This window comes from Argiope bruennichi, chromosome 9 (assembly GCF_947563725.1).
Source record: "Argiope bruennichi chromosome 9, qqArgBrue1.1, whole genome shotgun sequence".
Taxonomy (NCBI): Eukaryota; Metazoa; Arthropoda; class Arachnida; order Araneae; family Araneidae; genus Argiope; species Argiope bruennichi.
In genome coordinates, this window is record NC_079159.1 from 29,929,034 (window position 1) to 29,950,908 (window position 21,875).

Below are 21,875 nucleotides of genomic sequence, written 5' to 3' on the forward strand. Positions count from 1 at the left end.
AAATATATCATACACAAAATAAATATTATATTTCTTTTTCAGAAAAGCATTATTATGCTAAAATTAATTACTTTAGGATTCTTTAGAGCTAAATTTTCAATTTTTTGCCATGTTTCTTCTCGCTCCTTTACCTTCTGCTTTTCACTAAAATATGAAAACAAAGAAAATTTAGATTTTAGCATATACAAATTATAATATAAAATAAATAAACATATTTTCATAATTACCTGTGCCTTTCAAGTTTGTAATTTTGTACACACTCATCAAATAACTTTTGATTCATTTCCATGAATAATTTCAAAGCATTGTAGATCAATCCATGGATGGTTCTGAAATATTAAAAAGAAAAATTAAAATAAACCACAAATGTAATAATACAAAAAAAATTAATTAAAAAAAAACCATCAACTTCTTCATACAGGGTTGCCACTCAAATATGGGGGAAAAAACATTTTTCCTGTATGTATATGTAGTATTAGAGTTGCATACATACTCATGCACTAGTTAGAATAACTATATCCCCCCACCTCTCCCAGGTTTTATCAATGGAACAGAGAAAGAAAAGTAAGCGACAATTAAACATTACCTAAAATAACAGTACATTAAATGAATATCTTGATTTATATACAGAAAAAAGGAAGACCTCTTTATTATTAGCTAGAAATTAGCAAGATAAATTCATCTGTGAAAGGGAAAAAGATATTACTCACTTCCACATGCTTTTTAATTTAAAGTCACATAAAGCTAATGATTTGGTTGAAATAAAACACAAAATAACATTCTTATAGTGTGATACAAGCCATTTAATGATTACTTCACAAAAAACATTATGAAGTTCATTTATTCATTTATTTTCCAATTCACATATTTGAATATCAATTTCTGCAGACTTTTCACTCGTCGATCTTTTTTTTCTTTCTCCCCTTCTTTTGTCTTTTTTCAGTTTCAGAAGTCTTACTAGAATTTAAGTAACTGTATGCAATATTCCAACATCAGTATTTTTTTTTTTTTTTCATAGTTTTGGAAATCAGAATGATCTATGTAGGAAAAAAGCACATGAATAAGAAAGCAAAAGAGATTCTAAAATTTAACAGTCATGAATAGTGTGTTTGTTTTTGTTTTTTTTAGGCAATGATTTTTTATTCCTGCGACTTTTAGAGATCCTAACTTTTTAAATTAAAAAAAAAAAGGAAGAAGAAATTAAAAATTTACATTACATTAACAATTTTTAAATTCCACGCCTTTTCCTTGTTTAATATACGACTTTTAAATACATAGTTTTTACCCAATTTTCCCTGTTCATATAATATAAAAAGTACTTTTTTTAAATAAACAAGCCATTCTCAGCTATATTTATAAACACATTACTAAAAAAAAATTATTAAATATTTAAAGACAATAGGGACACATTTTTCTTTTTAAAAAGTATTTATTTTATTCGATACTGCAGCAGGTGTTCTTTGGAAGTCAAAACATCTTTAGCACAAACTATTTTTGAACAAAGTTTTAATAAAGAATGAGAGGTAAAATAAAGGAAACAAACATAAATGATAATTATTTTTAGAGATGTACATTAATTTATCCTAAATTCCTATATTTAACAATGAGGCTAACAATGAAACAAAATTTATACAGTTATCATTTCAACATGAGATACTTACTTATTCCAATGAGATTTGGAATTCCGGTAGAGTGCAGGGAACATTATCGGCAACAACACTGTGGCGTTATCATTAATGAGACTCATGATGTACTCATTATTCCAGTAATACAGAGCTCTTTCTGCCACCTATATAAGAATATAAATATGATAGACAAACCATAGATATACACAGAAATTATTATTGTAACAAATAATTAGATATTTACCTGAAAATGGGGAGATGATACACATTTTGCAAGTTGTCGGAACAGTGGCACCATCACTTTTGTAAATTCAGCTGGTTCAATAACATCGAGAATTTCTTCTAATTCGTTTAAAAACATTACCTAAAAAAAGTAATAAAAACAATTACAAACATTATTGTAGTCTGCAATACTTAATTTTTAATGAAATAAAATGCTATCTTTTCATTAAAATGAAAATGAGTGAAGATTAGTTACCTCTTTAGGACTGTGCATCTTTGGCCAGAATTTTAATAGGCTATTAACAACCTAAATGTTACAAAACAAAATTCTATTATTTCTGAGAACTCATAAACCATTACAATTTTAAAGAATTAATTATTTGCAACATTTTAAATTTTTAAAAATGTTAATTTGAAATTTATATATACACATAGAGATCATTGTTTTTATAATGATCTGATAGTTCAATTCTCAAGAATGACATTGAATAATGACATAAGTATATACTTATGCCAGGAATGACATAATTGCTTGTTTGCAACTCAAATTGATTTCAAAAGTGCCACTTAATATACAATATCAAAGAATTGATTACAATATCTATTTGAAATAACAGCTCAGACATCAGATTTATCTTATTTGGAGATATAACATCAAGATACAAAAGTAAATTTTAAGTGACTGAATTGTTTGATTAAATTCATATAGGAAAAAATGTAAAACAGATCAAACTCAATAGCATTTAATTATGTAAAGAATCTTTTTTTCACAGTTTTCAAAGCATCAAAATCAAAGGGAAGTAAAAAAATTCTTGAAATCAAGCAAAATTTCAAAAGTTTTGTATAAATTTACTTAAAATGCTCTACTTTACTTAAATTAAGTCAAATTAACTACAGAAAAAAAAATTTCAATATTATCACAAAACTGTTCACTAAAAAATTATTTAAGAAAAGTACCAGTTGCAATATTATTATTATAACTTATAAAAAAATAATAAGGTAAAAGTTTAAAAACAGAAACTTTTCATATAGAACTACAAACATTAAGCTCTTATATTTTTCACAAAGGTAGTAAATGAATACATATTTGGCATTAAGAGTAATGAATTTTTTAAAAAAATTAATGATGACAACTTCTCAATTTTTCAATACCATCTTCTGTTTTACAAAATGTCATATTACATATTGTATGCTAATATTTCATGAAATACTTTACTTGAAATTTAAAGTTGCATCTGGTGTAGTTTTTAAAAATGTCCGAAATAAAGACTAGAAGACAGAATAATTTCTTTTACTCCTTTATTTCATGCAATAGAATATTTAAAGGGTTAACAAAATGTTAAATTCATAACTAAGATTCAGGGATTGAAAATTTAATTTTAAAAAAGGAACAAATTTATATTTCTATGACTTTAAAGCTAATAATATTATAAATTCAGCATTCATTTGATGACGAGGAAACATCTGCATTTTATTCAAATAAGCTATTCAATCGCAAATTCTCAATAGCCAAATTTAGAAATAAGCAGAAGTCTGACCAAAAAATATAATTAAATAAATAAATATAGCTGTTATATATTTTTTTCCTAATTAGGAACATAAACCACATGTTAGTAAGCTCAATAAGGCAGGAAAACATTATTTTAATTTTTAAAAAAATATTAACAATAAAGGTTACTCCAATAAATAACTTTAATAAAGCTCAAATAAATAAACTCAAACAATAACAAAATCATGATTTCCTATCTGAATGATGAGAAATTTAGGTTGTATGTATAATGCTATGTGATAATAGAAGACTAACTATACTATTTTTATTTAAATGAGCATATGATTCAGAAGATATGCACAACTTACTGGTTCAGTTAAACTAGGGTCCTTTTCTAGAAACTGAACGACACAATAAGCTAACTGGGGATGGTAAACACTTAATGACTTGACCTTGTGCAAAGGCATTAGGACTTTTAGAAGAAATACTTTGTGCTCTTCTTTCAATGGTAATGCAAAACCATTGATAATACTGCAAAAAAGATTTTTTTTAATTAGATTATTTTAAAATAACAACAAAATGTATATTTAAAATTACACAGATAAAATCTAATAAATTCAGAAAGTGTCCACTTCTCAAATGAAATTAAGAAAGGAAGAAATGTAATTTTTTATCTGTCATTAAAAATGATAAATTTTGTAATTAACTTAATGAATTATAACTTTATATTTATATAAATAAATGTTATAAAATTTCATTTAAATAAAGTTGGGAAATTTTGATATTTTTACAATTTATAAATTGTGCATTTTTAATAATATTTCAAAAGTAACTACTTAATACATAAATTTAAGAAAATTCTTTAAAAAAAACTGCTTTTAAATTTTTACATGTAACAATAAAATATCTATTTTATAAACACATTACGCTTAACAAGCTTTAAACCTGATAAGACATTTTGTATTGGTATATGTAGTATAATTTATCAAAAATTAACCATGCAACAATTATATAAACCAATTTCCAAAACAAAAACTCACCTTCCTAAGATTTCAAGCAGTTCAGCTATGCCATTGTGATGTTCCGTTTCGTATATAAACCTAAAGTAGATAGAAAAGTGACATACTTCTTCAACCTTTGCAGTCATATATATACTATTGCCAATAATATTTTTATAAGAATGAAAAAATTCTTTTACTAAATTCAGTCAAAACTTATTTTAAAAAACTTTAAATTAAAAAAAAATTATCTAAATAATTAAAAAGCGGTAGAAAGTCATTAAATAAAAAGAACAAAGCATATTTAATTAACAATATATTTACAAACAGTATATTTTTAAAATGAAAAAAATTTAGGTACTTTTAGGTCATAAGAAATTAAAAACAAAAAAAAAGTAATATTTAACTAGCATACCTGTAAAAAATATTGTTTATTTGTTTACGTATGTATGCACGTAGTCCAAGAAATTTTCCATATATTCTATGTAAAGTTGTTTTTAAGAAGTCTCTTTCTCTTGGATCTTCACTATCAAATAATTCCAGTAACTGAAAAACAATTTTCATTCCACATGAATGACAGTTTATATTTAAATATAGATTAACTTGATGGTACAACAAAAGCCATTAACTACATTCCAACCGATCAAATAGTTATAAACAATCTAATGCATTTCAAAGATAACAGATATATTTCAACAAAATTTAAAGACCAATCTTAATATTCTCTGCAATAAAAAAAAAAACTACTTTCAAAATGAAAATTATTTTATTAAATTTTACTTCTTCTTCTTTTCCTAGTTTATAAGAAAAAGTACCTTTACACAGTTGTTATGCTAGATTCAGTCATTTATCTAGTGCTAAACAGAACTTTGATTTATTCAGAATATACCAGCAATTTTTTTTAATTTATTATTTATCATTTTTATATCACAAATATTGCTTATTTTGAAATTCTTCATTGATCTGATTTTTTTTTCTCTGCATCTTCATTATTATAACTATATAAGGCAAGTTAACTGTAACTATGTTCACTATAACTATGTATGGCATATATGGCTTTTAATTTGCATACGTAATAACTGTTATCAATGACATTATACAGACAGCATTCAAGAGATATCCTATTTCAAGCCATTTTAAAATATATTTGTAGAACTGACATCAATGCATTCTTTGAATAGATCTTCAGCACTATTTTAATCTAAGGTTGAGTGATACTGTGTCAACCTGATGCTATGTGACAGGAACACAAAACTGATACAGACTAAAAATATTAGGTGCTTGGGTCAGTTTTTGTATTCACAATTTTCCCAATCAATCTAATGCATAGCAAAGCTATTAACCATGCATTATGTTTTTTGTTGTTTTTTTAGCTCTATATGCATATTCCAGCCTGAACCACCTTTTACCCCAGGTAATGGTGCACATAACATTGAAAAATCCCTGCATTCTCTTATACTATTTATACTAAATCCCAATTGGAATCATATTTGTATCACCAATAACTATTCATATTTGTCGAGCTACCATATATATCAACAGCTATATCATCACCTCAGCACAAATGCAAGCAAGAGCCACTATCCATCAATTACCCAGTTTCATTCCATTCAGAAAACAATCTAACCAGTTGTATTAAGAACAAAAATATGAGTTATAATAAAGTATCATGTCAGTAGAATAACAACCAAATTTTATTTTTATTATGAAAGGTTCATGAGAAGTACATGTTGAATTTATATTTAAAAAAAGGGGGGGATTTATATTTTTAAAAAAAGATTATCTTTAAGTTAAGGATTAGATAAAGACTCAAATATGTCTTCCTTATGAGAACTTTGATAAAGAAATATTTATATGCTCTATATTCTTTTTTAAATAGTCAAAAGATAATGCTGTAGTTTCCTTTCACTACCCATAAAGTTACAATTCTTATTTTCTTTCATCAACAATAAAATATGAATTAGGCTTGTAATAATTGAATAGCTAAGGGATTAAAATAAACAGCTAAATTATTTGAAGAAGAAACATATTAATTCAATATGAAGAGAAATCTCATTCATTTATCGCTACAACAAGTATACCAGCTTGAAAGCAAATTAAAGTAGTTAAAGAAAGTAAAGAAAAAGCAAATTTATGAACACAAAACATGCTAAATGTCAAGTTTTGCTGGTGAGCATTTAAATCTTTTGACATTACATCTTGTGTCTTCAGTTAGTTCAAGGGGTTATACATCTCCTTTTATCTCTAAAAGAAAGCAAATGTCCATTGTACAATCAATATATTTGCAAAGAGATTGCTTTATATGAAAGAGGAATCAACTCTGTTTGGATATTATCCCTGCGACCAAGAATAGTCAATAAGAGCAGGTATTAAACATGCATATAAAACTTTAAGTTCCTTTCTAAATTGCAGTCTGCACTAATGAGACATATCAAACATAATGCTTATTTTAACAAAACAAAAAAAATGTCATAATCAAAATTAGAAAAATGAAATGTAAACATACTTGTAGTACAAACTTTTGATCAATATATCGTTTCACAATATTCGGCTGAAAATCTGGCGATTCAAGAAATCTCAAGAAAAACTCATACACCAACTGAAATAAATAACAAAGTTTTTATTTTTAAAAACAAATTAAATGTTTCAATTACAAATATATAAATGTGGAAATATAGAAGTTTTTTTAATTACAAATATAGAACTGCTGCTTATATTTTAATACTAAGAGTATACATAATTACCATATTAACCAAAATATGGTTTGATTTTTATTTAAATTAATTCTATTGTGATTGTTTTTTTATACTTATTGCAATTTACTAATCTATAAAACTTTCAGAAAGGAGTAAAGAAAAAAGAATTGTATTATATAAAAAAATATGCTTTAATTGCTAAAAGATACTTGTTATACAAATGCTTTTTAAAAAAAAACATTGTATCTACAAACAACAAAATCCATATCTGAACTATACATACAGCAGAGTAAAATTCTAAAAACAGCTAATTTAATAGTTAAAATACCTGAAGATGAGGCCAGGCAGCTTCCAAAGTGGGTTCATCTTCTTCAGGATCAAACTCTGCACCACTCGGATTAGACGATGGTGGAAGTGTACGAAATACATTGCAACTAAACTATAACAACAAGTTAAATCATAAATAACTGTATAATTTAATTTAAATAAACATAATTCAAAACCATGTTTCAAGTAAAATAACAATGTGACAAAAATGCCGATATATTCTGAATACTATTAAAATCTTCAGTAAAATTCTAAAAATTATTTTTCTATTAGTATAAAACAAATTAAGATGAGATGTACTTTTATATAATTTACAAAAAGAAAACAACACTTTTTTTATGAATCGATGACAAAGAAAGAAAAGCTGTAGAGATTCTACATTAATTATACCATGCAGTTATATTAAATAAGAATATTTTATGATCTAAATACAAAATGTAAGTATTTTACTTTACTGCATATAACGTACATAAAGTGAAAGCATGAATTATAATTATCAAGGAATTCAATCAGGAGATTTTGATGATTTTTGCTGCCTTAGAGCTCTTTGTATTTGAGGTTAAAAATTAATTAAGTCTATGAGTATCAATCTATTAACCCTAGTATATCAATATATATCCTAGTATATCAAAAGTATGAAAAGTAGATGGATGAAACTTGGTTATTACAGACACAAACAAACAAAAAAGTCAAAATTTTTGGACTGGCTCATCAACTGTACAACAAAAATAGAAAATATGTCTGTTCACCTTCTTCTTCCCAACAAGGTAAATCAATATCAGAAACTAAATGGATAAAATTTAGCATATGATGTTTACACTAAAATAAATGCATCACATTATGAGTCAAATGCATTTATCTTTATATCCATATGAATAGAATAACTAAAAAATGCTACATATTTAGATATTGCCAAGATTTGTTTGAGGGAAACATGCTTTTCCAGAGAAGAGTAATTCCACTTTTACTGTACAGTTTTTTCTGATTTATATTCTGTAATGAAATTCAACACATGGGTTTTATTCTCACTCGTTCAATCTCATTTTTTAGCCACAGATTACTTCAATAATATTTTTAAGTGAAATTTTATTAAACATCTAATTTATAAAAAGTTTAAACCTACAATTTTATAAAATATATTCTAAATATTTTTTTAAGTTGTCTTTTGACTAGTACATTTTATAATTATGCATTTATTGTTGGTTTCTTTTAATATTTTTGAAAATCTTAAAACAGACATATATTGAAAACATGATGATAGCCCAGAAGATTTTGGTAGTCTGGCCTCTCATATAATTTAAAAGAAAACTACATGTATATGCCTTTTTACAATCCTCAATACACTGTCATAATATTCAAATGAATTTACACATATTTTCATAAATATTTCACTCTTTCAAGTGTTGCTCTTAACCCATTAATATCCAACATCTTCAATTGAGAGTGGAAAAAGAAACCATGGAATGTGCCTATACCAATTACATTCCACAGCTCCTTTTTTGCTTCGTAGAACCAATCAGTAGGTAATCTCACACTCTTAAACAGATTTAAACTGAAACATCTCACAAAATCAAAATGTTGAAGTGATATCATTTTGATTTTGGGTTTATTTGAGGTAAACTAAAAGTTGCCATCTTTTTTGTTTGTTATTTTACTATATTTCAAAAAACTAATAACACATATCTAAGAACACTTTTAAGAATTGTTATTAATTTTTTTTTAAAGAAAGATATTTTTCTCAGAATTTAATTTTATTTCACATTATCTTGATGTTTTAAATATAATTTTTTTAAATTTACTGAAGTTTGTTTCAAATTAAATTAGATGTTAACAGATTAAAAGACACAAAGTACATAATGTAAAAAGAAAAAAAAAATGACAGCACATGTTGGAAATTTGAATTTAAATAGTAGTGATGGTGATTATAATGAATGGAAAATTGGAATTCTGTAATACGGAGCTTACAAAACAATAAACTGATGTACAAATATCAGAATTAAAATTCTTATAATATCTTACCATGTGCACTATCTCTGGATAAATTGCTTCAGTTATCACTCCTCGCTGCGTAAATATATAGTCTAACATTTCGTTTAATGCAGCCCTCTTGACTTCTTTATATTTCAAGTCACTGAGGGGATCCGTAGCAAAGTCAAATAAAACACAGCATTGCCGTAGTTTCTGAATGAAAAGATCTTCCCATTCATTTGGTTGGGCATCTAAAACAGCAAATATTTTTATTTTCTCATTATAAAACATTCAAGCAAAACATACTGATATAAATTTATTGGAGATTTTTCAAGGATCTTGATATTTTAAACCACCTTAAGGTCCCTTACAAATATATAATTTTTTATTGTGTTTTTATAAATACATATGAAAATAAATAAGTTGCAAATGTGCTGAATATTTAAATTATCATCTACAAAATAATGGCACAACTGAATAGAAAGAGAAACATTCTCCCAGGGATCTCACGCAAAACTTGCTCGATCATTAGATGCATAAATTAAGCTTTATTTGTTCATACAAATAATAAGTCAGTAGTCATTAAAGCAATGTTTCAATTCTAAAGTGACAAAACCCAGTAACATATTTAATAGCTCAAATTATAAAAAAATGTTAAAAATAATGTACATAAATTATCAAAAAAAAAAAAGAAAAAGAAGAAAATATTAAAACCAAAAAATATGATCACTAATATATCTTTGCATTTCATATTTAATTGGTTTCATACTAATTAAAATTATATGTTTTTAAAACTGCTTTGATTGAATGATTTTGAGTTATCTTGTATTTCGAGCCGACAGAAACTACAAATCAGAACTTTCAAAGAAATAATTTCACTTGACTTCCAAGCTTAAATGTTAGTATAATCTCATTTGATCAAGGGATACATAAATAATAAAATTAACAATTGCATAATTTAACAAAACAGAATGTTAAAATAAATAGGTGATTTACAAACTAAAAGAATAACTCAAGAAAATAATAGAGTAGAAACAAATGTTTTGTAACAAATAGGCATACTCACAATTTTCCAAAATTTAAGATAAGTTTATCGGCAATGTTTTAAAACATAACCAACTGAATAAGAATGGAATAGGTGGAAGAACAACCAAAAAATAAAACAAAAATTATACAAACATACATTAAATTAAATTTTTCTCTGTTGACTAAATCTCTTTGATGCATACTTCTATATAGCACATAATTCTATCAGTGACGTTCAAATTCATTTCTATCATATTGTAAATCCTGGCATACAGAATGCCAACAAATTGAAATTTCCACACTGTAGATGATCGATATTCAGCAATGTCATCCTAATAACAGTCCCAGATATCCCTTCACATTAAATAAAAAGCTGCTTACCCATATGATTCCCTATAAAAACAAAGGCAACTTTAAGCTTCATTACTTATAATAGAGGAAATTTTTTTATTACAAAAGTTTTCTAAACACCAAAAAAGAACAGGCATCTCTCCTTAATGAGTTGTAATTATAAACATAGTTTACAATTATAAATATCATTTAAAAAGGTTTTACAAGAAGTTTTTCTAAGCAAATTTAAAAATCTAGAGTTCTTATGATAATAATAAAAATAGCAGTACATCAAAATCACTGAAATTAAGAACAAGTCATAGCAATTATTAGGTATTTGTATAGGAAAAATAAGAATTTAAAAACCTTTGAGGAGAGGTAACTTCTGCAGCTCTCTGTTTTTTGAGATGTTGAACCTAGAAGAAGTTTGGCGCTTGTCTTTTTTTACGTATGGAGGACCAGTATATTTAATTTTTGTTAATTGTGTAGGTGGAGGTACATTAGCGTTCTTAGTATCACCAGCAGTTGCGACCGTGGAGAACTGTAAAGCATAAAAATAATTGTTCTAAAATCAAAAGAAATATTATAAATGCTCTTAAAAGAAATCAGGAATATTTTACATATACAATTAAATTCATTATTAAAAACAAAAATACATTTAAAATATAACATAATAGGTTTTTGTACTTTTTGCATTAATAGAATTTTGTGGGCAAAGGATACAAGTCAGAGCAGATTTTAAACCAGCCATTACTACCAGCAGCAGCAGCCTTATCAATAGTAGGAACTTGAAGGTTTTCTTTAGAAAATACTTGAATATCCCCATTAAAATTTTTGGAGATAGTTAATTATTTTCTATTAAATGCTTGAATATCCCCATTAAAATTTTTAGAGATAGTTAATTATTTTCTATTAAATACTTGAACATCCCCATTAAAATTTTTAGAGATAGTTAATTATTTTCTATTAATCCACCAAGTACAGTTAAATATCAATAATTTTCAGTCCCAAAGCATGTGCAGTACTTTTTAAAAATATTTTCTTCATCTAAATATATTATTCATGATTTAATGAAAGAATGTAAGCATTTTTTCTTTCAAATTACATAAAAATAATGGCTCAGACTATTATAGCAAGTATGGCTTTCTATGTTAAAAATGTGTCCAACAGTCATTTTAAAATTTGTCAAAACTGGAATCTATATATAGTTATTTGTACAAATGTACATCCATCAAATGTATTCTGAATCATCATTAGAATCAGTATAACTTATAAACAGACTCAAAATATACTTGAAAGTACTATCACTGTCCTCATTATCAAAAAAACAAAACACAATGCCATTAACAATTGGCAAATTTATATAAATTACAACTACAAACCAGAAATACGTTATTTAAATAAAAGCATTACATACAAAAATAATAATAATGCATGAAAAATGAGTTTAAAATGTTTCCAAATTACATGCAAATTTTATGTAATTAAATGGGCCCCATGGTACCATCTACAATCTTAAAAATACACATTAAGACATTTTTTACCTCCACTGAGAATGAATGGAATCCACGCTAATTACATAAAAATTATCTTTGTTTACAATTTTAACATGAGCCATTCTATAAGACAGATATGATATTTTCAGAGAAATCAAGGGAGCTGTACATGAATATTATTTAGATTACTTGGAAAAATGCTTAATAATATTACAAATAAAGTAACATTCTTGATAAATATTTAAACAACTTCATAATCAAAAATGAAGTCAATTTCTAATTAAAGCATCTGCAAGTGATTTAAGTAAATATAAGATGAAAGTTCACAAGAATGCCAATTAATTTTCTAGCTATTCTAAACATAAAACAATCCAAAAAAAATTTAACAATTACCATTTTAAAACACTAATAATAGCTGTACAATATTAATGTCCAACTTCAAATTTTAAAAGTTATATATTATGCTAAAAATGAGAACTTTATTAATTTTAAACATGGAACCATAAAAGCATTTTCTCCTAATTTAAGTGTAAAAATCTATTTCTATGTTAACTTTGTAATAATATTCAGGTTATAATTAAGATTAATTATTCAAATAAGAAAATTTAATAGATATCTTTAAATGCAAACTCAGTAGTCAGAAAAAATAATTTTTTTTATTATTATTATTTAGAACTAGCTTATGTACTATTCATGGGTTCCTTTGCATTTATTTTTTCTATACAAGGTTAAGAAAAAATAAAGCACATTTTTATATTGTACAATATTGATATTCAGCCTTTAAACAAGTTTTGAAAACCTCAACCATTACTAATTGCTAAAAATTTCAATTATAAGACAATTTTAGTCACAAATTGGTGTATATATATAGAGAGAGAGAGAATGGGTGCTTAAATCTCTCACTCTAGAATTTAACAACATATAATTAGAAAACATTGAGTTTCTAGAATCATATTTGCCCTTTTAAATGATCAAATTTTATTTTAAAAGATTAACAGAGCAAAGGGAAGGCAACTTAAAAGCTCTTTGATATAATATTTCATATGCATTAAATTTTGTATGGTGTAGCAAATCTCTTGAGATTGGAAAATTTATAACCCTTTGATAAATGTTTATGGCATCATACACAGACCAATTAAAGATTTTTTTTTCAGAGTTTAAACAAGCATATTCTAGTTGAAACTAAATCTACTTTCCACAGTTGCATTGCCATGTGAAATAAATTAGTTTTATGGTTCATCAGAAATGAGAAAAAATTTGAGGCAAGTATTTTTTTACCTCAAATATCTAGGAGAATTAGCAATCTCAAGCTATCTCAATAAAAGATTTTGTTAGGTGAACTTAGGTTCGAAAATAAACATCCAGAAAACTTTAAAGCAAAATGGTTATTACAAATAAATAATGGAATTCAGTTTATTTTCATAAGTTCAAAAAAATATCCGAGAAAAAGTGAGAAAAATATTAACATTTTAAAATTTCACACTGACCACAATATTAATTAAACAAATTTTTGAGATTTCTTTTCAAATTATGTTTTTCTAATGCTCATATGATACAATCATGTCAACATTTAGAATAATAATAAAAAAAATTTTAAAAAATTAGGAACTTGATTCTTTTACATAGTCAAACCTTGATAATCCTCAGAAATATAATAAATATTAAATCAATATAATGGCATTGCTGGTCATAATTTTCTTGCTTGGAAATTTCTTAATTGCAGAATCAATACAATAACTCCACCATAAATATCAAGAATGATAAGACAGATGACAGCATTTCAATAGAAACTGGAAACTCAATGCATATTATATAAATTTAAAGTATTTTCTTCATTAATAAAAAAAATAAGTTTCAAATGACTATTAAATTAAGACTAAAATAAATTTTAAACAAATCTTCTAATTAAAGAATAAATTGACAAAACTGAAAATGCATATCATTTCAAATGGGAATAAATATGATTAAATAAACCTTTGCACAGTAATTGTAATGTTTTCTTTTGTGCATTCAAGTTATTGTGACAGATAAAAGAATTATTTTTAATATACCAAATAATGTTCAAAAACCATTCTATCAAAAACTAGTGCATAACTCTCCAAAATATGACAAGAGTAGTACTTATGAACAGATTACAATTTGACACCTAAAAGATGGTATGTGACTTGGTTCATAAATTACCAGCATTTTCCCATAACTTATACACCTTTCAAATCCAATGTAAATATACTTTGTATCACCAGATTTAATACATTATTGGTACAAAAACATAATTTGTAATAGATTGTAAAATTGTGCTATTTCTATTACAGAAAAATTTATAGTAATACAAATATAACATAATTTTTTTACATTCCTGTATATGAAATGTGAAGAAAGTATTGTAATCATCAAAACATTTGGATTCGAGATTTAGATGAATCTCCACATTTTAGACCCGGAAAAACCCGGGTTCAAACAAATACATTTTTAGAAAATGTCTGTCTGCAACAGAGATAATTGAACAGTGTTTTGAGCTAATTGGAAAAAATTTGGTATATGATCTTTATATCAAACTTGTAGATTTCTATCAAATTTGAGCAAAATCTAATCAGAGAATGTCTGTCCGAATATAAGTTAATACAATTACTACAAAACAAAGAAAGCTAGACATATAAATTTTTTTACACAGATTTAACATCTGGTACAAGTCTATCAAATTTTGAACTAAATCTAAAAAGGGGTTAACTGTCCTGTCAATCTATACTTTCAAAAACATGTAAATGCAATAACTCAAAAGCACAAAGACTTAAATATTTTGAATCTGGTATGGGATTTTGCAACTAGAAGAGCAGTTTGGTGTCAAATTTTTGTTTTAATCAGTTGGGAAGAACGAATGTAAAACACAAATTCAATTTTTGTATATTAATAACCGCTGACCAAGGTTAAACCACCCCAAAACACATCAAGGATCATAAGATAGACTGCTAAAATGCTAAATTCATGCCAAAGGTTAATATTTTGTAATTACTGTATACCATAGGTTCCCAAAGTGGTCCAGGTGGACTCCCAGGGGTCCATAGGAGACCATACGGGGGTCCACGTAGACGTGAAAAGAAAACAGGGGTTCACAAGTTGTAAGTGTTTGTAATAATAAATGTTTATAATTTTGTATAACCACAAGTATTATTTTAATAAATAGACACAAGAAAATGTGCTACTTTTTTTTTCTTCTTAACACCCCCAATTTAGGGTGATATTTTTTAGGAGTTTTGGGAATACAGTAGAAATGTAGCAGCAGGGGGTCTACCGAAAATAGTAAAACTTTGAAAGTGGTCCACGAGAAAAAAAAGTTTGGGAACCTCGGCTGTACACCAATGCCATGCAACATGTTCTCCAAGATAAAACCTTTATTATAGAGCATGCAAGAAAGTTTTGGAAGACGTTGGAAATTGATTGGAAGTTTGTTTTTTAAACCATCGAATATAAGTAAATAAGGCAAGTCATATGCTAATTTTAATTCATGTTCTAGGATTTTCCTTTTTAACTTGGTGAAAAAATTTTAACTTTCAATCAGTTTGTCTCTAACAATATTTTTATATCTTTAGATAACAGTTAATATTTTTTCATAACTTCGAAAGATATTTAAAGACTTTCTCTAAAATTAAAATTTACTTTTAAGTTCTTTTTTCTTTCTCTCTCTTTTTATACAGATTTACATTTTAGTACAATATAAACAAATTTCAAAACTATGCTCAAATTTGAACATTTTTTAAACAATGCATAGTTGTTGTTTTTTTTTCAAGAAAAATGACCAAAATTTGTAATTTTATTCATTAAATTTTTTTCATTTAATGAATAAAATTTAACCTTTAATTTAAATTCAATATACAGAAATTTAAGTTCAAATAATTAATAATTGGGAAATTTAAGTTCAATATACAGATATTAGACTATAGTTTCATTAATTCCTTCTACAGAAATTATCAACTAAAGACAACATATAAAAATAAGTTCTAAGTATTTTTATTTCATATTATTCTGACAAAAAAAAAGTCTTTGTACAAGGCTTAAGTGTCCAATTTATTTTTCTTAAATAAAATTGGAGTATCTTCCTTGGATATATAATATATGAGAAAGGTTTGCACTTAGCTATTTAACTACATAGCTAAGCATTGAACTTCTCAAGAACTATTACTAATATAAACTACTTTTTAAAAAATAGAGAATTTTTAAAAGATAATAAGTAAATCATTTGAAATATCATAAATTCACAATGTCTGGTAATAAGGAAAAATTCTTTATAAAACAAATTTCAAAGAAATTTTTTAACTTATCACTTAATAAAAAAAAATATTAACTCAACTTTAATGGACTATTCATATGAATCAGAATAGTCCATTAAACAGTTTCATTGCCTATTTATATCGCCAGCAAGCAGTAACTTAAAAAATGAAATATGTGCACAAGAAATTAAAGAGATGGAAAAAGTTGAAAAATTTTAACTGCTGTACAGTTGCCTCAGCAGAACTGCTTTTATCTGGCATCAAGGTTAATCATTTTACATCTGATATATAATCTTAGATAGGGTTCATTAGGGAAAATATATGGGATATATTATTAGTACAACACCAATTGATACTTTTGTTGTTGTTGTTGGATATTATATTTGGGGTACTTTTCTTTTTTTGTTGTAGTTGGGTAACATATTTGGGGTATTTTTCATTTTTTTTGTTGTTGTTGCTGGTGGGTAATGTATTATAATATAACAGGAAATGTATTATATGTATTATAAGCTAACAGAAAAATTTATACACTAACATTTAATTAACCATAATATTTTAAAAAGCATTCATTACTTAATATCACATCATAAGATAAATAATTTTAAAAACATAATAAAAAATAATATATTAATATATAAGGAGCAAAGAACTTATTTATATAAGAGGCAAAGAAGTTTAAAAGAATCAAATGATCACCACTGAATTAATATAAATGGGGAAAAAAAACTTTTATAATTAACCATTCATTTAGTACATAAATATATTATTTGGATGAATGAAGTCTTGTACAAGGCCAAAGTGTCTAATTTATTTTTCTTAGATAAACTAGAGTATGAACCTTGAGATTTATTTTATGAGATAGGTTTGCACTCAACTGCTTTAATAATGCAGTCAAGCATCTTTCACTCTCAATCAAAATAAAAAATATTCTACTTTTAAAAAAAGTATCTTTATAATTCAGAGACAAGATGTTGACATTTTAATACTTACATATTAACTACATGCTAGAAATTAATCCCCAAAAATTGGATGTTAATAGCTTTTTAAAACCTAAATTTAACTAAGGTCATGAGATTGATATGTAAGTATCAACGTGTTATCTAAAATACAAGTAGCAAAAGAAACTAGTTTAGTAAATATATAATTTCTAAAATCAGCACAATTATATTATTAATGTTCATAAACAAAGGTCACTCTGAAATTCTAATACAGCTACAACATTATCTCTAACAATACTAACTACACTGAATTTCCCATACTAAGCAACAGGTCAGAATGGACACCATTTATCATAATAAATAGACTAGATTTCAAAACCATACTTTTGAACTTTTACTTTGACACTAATGATCTGAACTGAACAATCATTAATGGTTTAAATGAAACTTTATTTAAAATGCACAAAATGTTAAATAGAATTGAATGATATGTTGGTTTCGCATTATGTTTTGAAGGAACCCATATGTTTTTTTCTCATAGTTTTTAACTGCAATCAGATGCCAAGGAAAATATACCTTATTCTTTGTATACCTTATTCTCCTAATTTCCATATCATTCCATCTGAATGGACTGGCATATTTAATATAGATCGGCAGACCCAGTAACAGATGGCAAGTCTTCAACAGAATAAGAATTTAATCATTAAATTACTGCAGCTCTTTGTTTAAAGTGGGGTAAAAAATGCCCTGCCTACTAATCTTATGTATATATTAAATATTTATTTATAATTTATATATCACATATTTATTGTATTTATTTATAATTTATATATCACATATTTATTGTATTCATTTTAATATAACAAATATTTAATATGACTGAAATAATAAATCACATATATTTACGGCAAGATATAAAAAAGATGTTATTCATCCACAAATCTATTTCATTCCATGTAATTAATTCAATGGTCAAACCATCTCTTTTCTCGCTAGATTCATCACAATAAAATATTACAGTTCATTAGTAACTAGAAGAACAGGATGAAATTTTCTATAAACTAATAGCTACATAAAGTCATCTATGCATCTTTTTTCCACATAAGTAAGAACATGCAAAGATTTCCACTGAAATAAAAAATAATATATTGAAGGAACAGTATGAATTGATTGACAGTATGAATGATGGATTTCTTAAGAATTTGTAACTCCAAATATATTACCCAACACACACATATTAGATATATATTGAATAATGAAGTCATTTCTAAATATATTCAGTTAAATTATACAAATACTATATTAAACTAAACCTTACAAAAAGAAAATATTTTAATAGGTGAAAAACTTCATCCAAAGCAAAAACATCTAAATTATTTTCTAGAATGAGGTTAAATATAATTCTTATTCATCTCATTCCATCATTAATTGAGTTTATACTACAACTAAATACAAAATATGAAATAAAAGACATAGACACTAAGTTCTCTAAAAATTAGCTAACAAAAAATTATTATTTCAGAAATATAAATTTTCTATTCAGCTAAGAAATAAGATTTAGAAAGAATAAAACACATTAAGACCAACAACATTCATCAATAAAATAAATAAAAAATTTTAAAATGTCACAACTGCAGTTTTAGAAAATAAACATTACTAGTTGCCTAGATAGAAATTCCTTAAATAAGGAATCATTTATAACTTTCACAAACCAAAATAAATAAAACTTTACATAAAAGAAGCATTTTCAATTCAGCTAATTTTTATGTTTTGGCTACAAAGTCTTAAAATTAATTTCTTTTTAATTAGTAGTAATAATGTTTTTAAAAATTTATTTAAACGATCATCATAGTATACTCATTTACTTTAATATTGTATGAGCTAAAGATAATATTTTCAAGCAAAAAAAAGCACTAAAGCTATGAAAATATTTTTTTTATAAAATGAAAAAGAAAGTGTGTCCAACAGACAGAAGTAAAGAATTTAACGTATCTTTTGGAGAAATTACTGATATTAAAACATAAAATACTAATTAAAAATATTTCTTAAATCTTTTTTAATAGCAGCAACTAATAACTAAATTGCTAATATCAACATATTTTACATAGCATTTTGAAACAAAGAATTTTGTTAATGTTAAGCTCTTTCTAGAATGCTCAATGCTTAATTCTAAGCTATTAAAAATAGGACTAGAAACTATATTCCATTAAGGAAAGAATATTTGCATTCAATATATAAATATATGTTACTGATAATATACTCAAGTTATATTATACATTCCTAATATAATAAGCAAATTGTATTATTATAAAAAGTAAAAATTTATAACATTCAAATTAAAAAAAAATAATAAGATTTTGAATTGTGAACTAGTTATTAAAAATATACATTTTTAAATAAGATTTATAAAGTGATGCATCACCAAAACTTCAACTCCATATTTCTTTTTCTAAACAAGGCATCTATTTATAAAAATGAAATTTTCAGTAAATGGAACATTAAAAGGCTCCTTCATAGAACACTTTCAAAGTTGCAATTAACAAATTATCACAGAAATGCAAAGGCTCATGCCAAATAATTTTTCTACATCTTTAATGTAAATGTAAATTATGTCATAAATAAAAAGTGTAAAAAAAAAAGTGTCTTTAAAATTTTGTAAATATAAAATGAAAATAATGTTGAAAAATAAATGCACATTTATATACTAGTTATCAGGAATCAGAAACTACTAATATCTGATAATAAAAAAGGAAAAATTCAGAATATACTAATCTGTTCATTGACAATTACAACAGATAATTATCTTTAAAAATATTAATTCTTGTTGGAAATTCTATATTACATACTCAAATAAGTTATTTTTTTATCAGTTAATTTTTTTTAAATTTCAACAATAGTATTCAGATATGACAATAAAATTTAACTTTCACATGCAATTAGCTATATTTTAACAATAGCCAGTTTCCATGAAAAAGCTTTAATAAACAATATAAAAAATCTAAACACATAAATGATTGTCAAAACTATGTATAAGCAAAAAAATATATATACTTACAGTATTTTAGTTTGATTCTTATAACCAGATTAGCTGCATTTAGAAAAAGGATTTAAAATAAAAATTCAATAAAAAGGGGAAAAAAACTACAAAAGAAATAAACAATTCTCGACAACTAAAACTCCTATTAGCAAACAACAATTAATAAACCACATTTTTTATACGAATGTATCATGAAAATTAGTTTATGATAATGAATAAATGCCGATCCATGAAGAAAATTCATAAGAAAACAAAATTGAAATTTGTGTTTAAAAAAATGCGAAAGTAATTTTTTTTTTATTTTGACTTTTATTTATTTACATTTCGTTAACTGTTAATTAATGGATGCATAAGTAGTAAACGTTTTTTCAGAGATTTATAGGAAGAAAAATAATTCAATAGATTTCGACACATTAGAGAAGCGATCATCAGTTTGTTCATACTCTGCAGGTATTATTCTGTAAACACTTATCAACCAGGGCGAAAGGAAGATCAATCATTCGGATACAAGGATGTGAAGTAGTAGAATTTTAAATCAATGAGAATATAGAAATCAACAAACTTTAGAATCATCAATGATATGCTCAGATTTCAAAATCTAAATGAGCTTTCACATACATCGTTTAGCAGCTCCATATCAAGATCTCTTTAATATATTTTCGGGCGATATAGTATGACTTACTAGAGATAATGGATAAAATGATATAACTGCGCAGCTAAGAATTTCAAAGAAAGGAAGTCACTAAATATATAATTTCGTGTAAATAGAAATATAAACACAATATAGCCACAAGTTACGCTCACCTTTTCTTTTTCTGATTTATTCGGCATCTCTTTTCAACACACAAACATTACCATGGCTCAAGGCCTACGCTACGCTACACTTACATTTGTCGTTGCCAAAAATTCCATTTCTCGCAGTGTTGTTTGACATCGTCTTCTTCTGCATGAAAACAATGTCAGAATTGTTTTGTCTACACGTCACATCGAGAAATGATTTTACTATTTTAATTTCCACCTCAAATTTTGACTCTAATGTGCATTGAAATCTGCATCGAAATTATTATCAAAAATTGCGTGATTTGTAAAAAGATCCAAGTTTATGTATTTTTGTTTAATTTGTTGAAAAATAATTTTCAAAGTTTCAATGCTGTTCTATCATCACATTAGCAAAACGAACATGGGTATTGAAACAGTGCATTTTAATTAATTACTTAGAATTATTGTGTATAGTAAAGTGAAAATTCATTTGCATAGATAAGAGTGATTCTAATTTTTTTTTTTTTTACCAGTGTCAAATTTGATTATGACATGAAAAATCAGTAAATCTTTTTAATTACTGATTCAGATAAAAATACACGTATTGCATTCATAAAGAAATAGGTTTCATTTAATTTTGGTATAAAAATAAATTTCAAAACTATACATTTCATAAAGCATTTCACAATCTTATTAACG

At 25.4% G+C, this 21,875-nt stretch overlaps 1 protein-coding gene across 1 annotated transcript in view; it reads right to left on the reverse strand.

The window, feature by feature from the left end:
• LOC129983695 (serine/threonine-protein phosphatase 2A 56 kDa regulatory subunit gamma isoform-like) overlaps positions 1-21,353 on the reverse strand; it is a 34,125-nt gene extending 12,772 nt beyond the window's left edge. The window contains exons 1-13 of the mRNA XM_056093280.1: positions 21,222-21,353; positions 11,048-11,222; positions 9,377-9,576; positions 7,359-7,469; positions 6,841-6,933; positions 4,750-4,880; positions 4,377-4,436; positions 3,705-3,867; positions 2,104-2,154; positions 1,870-1,989; positions 1,662-1,789; positions 228-329; positions 72-144 (exon numbers count right to left, since the gene is read on the reverse strand). Coding sequence (XP_055949255.1) covers positions 72-144; positions 228-329; positions 1,662-1,789; positions 1,870-1,989; positions 2,104-2,154; positions 3,705-3,867; positions 4,377-4,436; positions 4,750-4,880; positions 6,841-6,933; positions 7,359-7,469; positions 9,377-9,576; positions 11,048-11,222; positions 21,222-21,248 — 1,434 coding nt within the window. The 5' untranslated portion in view covers positions 21,249-21,353. The remainder of the gene's footprint in view (positions 1-71; positions 145-227; positions 330-1,661; positions 1,790-1,869; positions 1,990-2,103; positions 2,155-3,704; positions 3,868-4,376; positions 4,437-4,749; positions 4,881-6,840; positions 6,934-7,358; positions 7,470-9,376; positions 9,577-11,047; positions 11,223-21,221) is intronic.
• Positions 21,354-21,875: the final 522 nt, after the last annotated feature.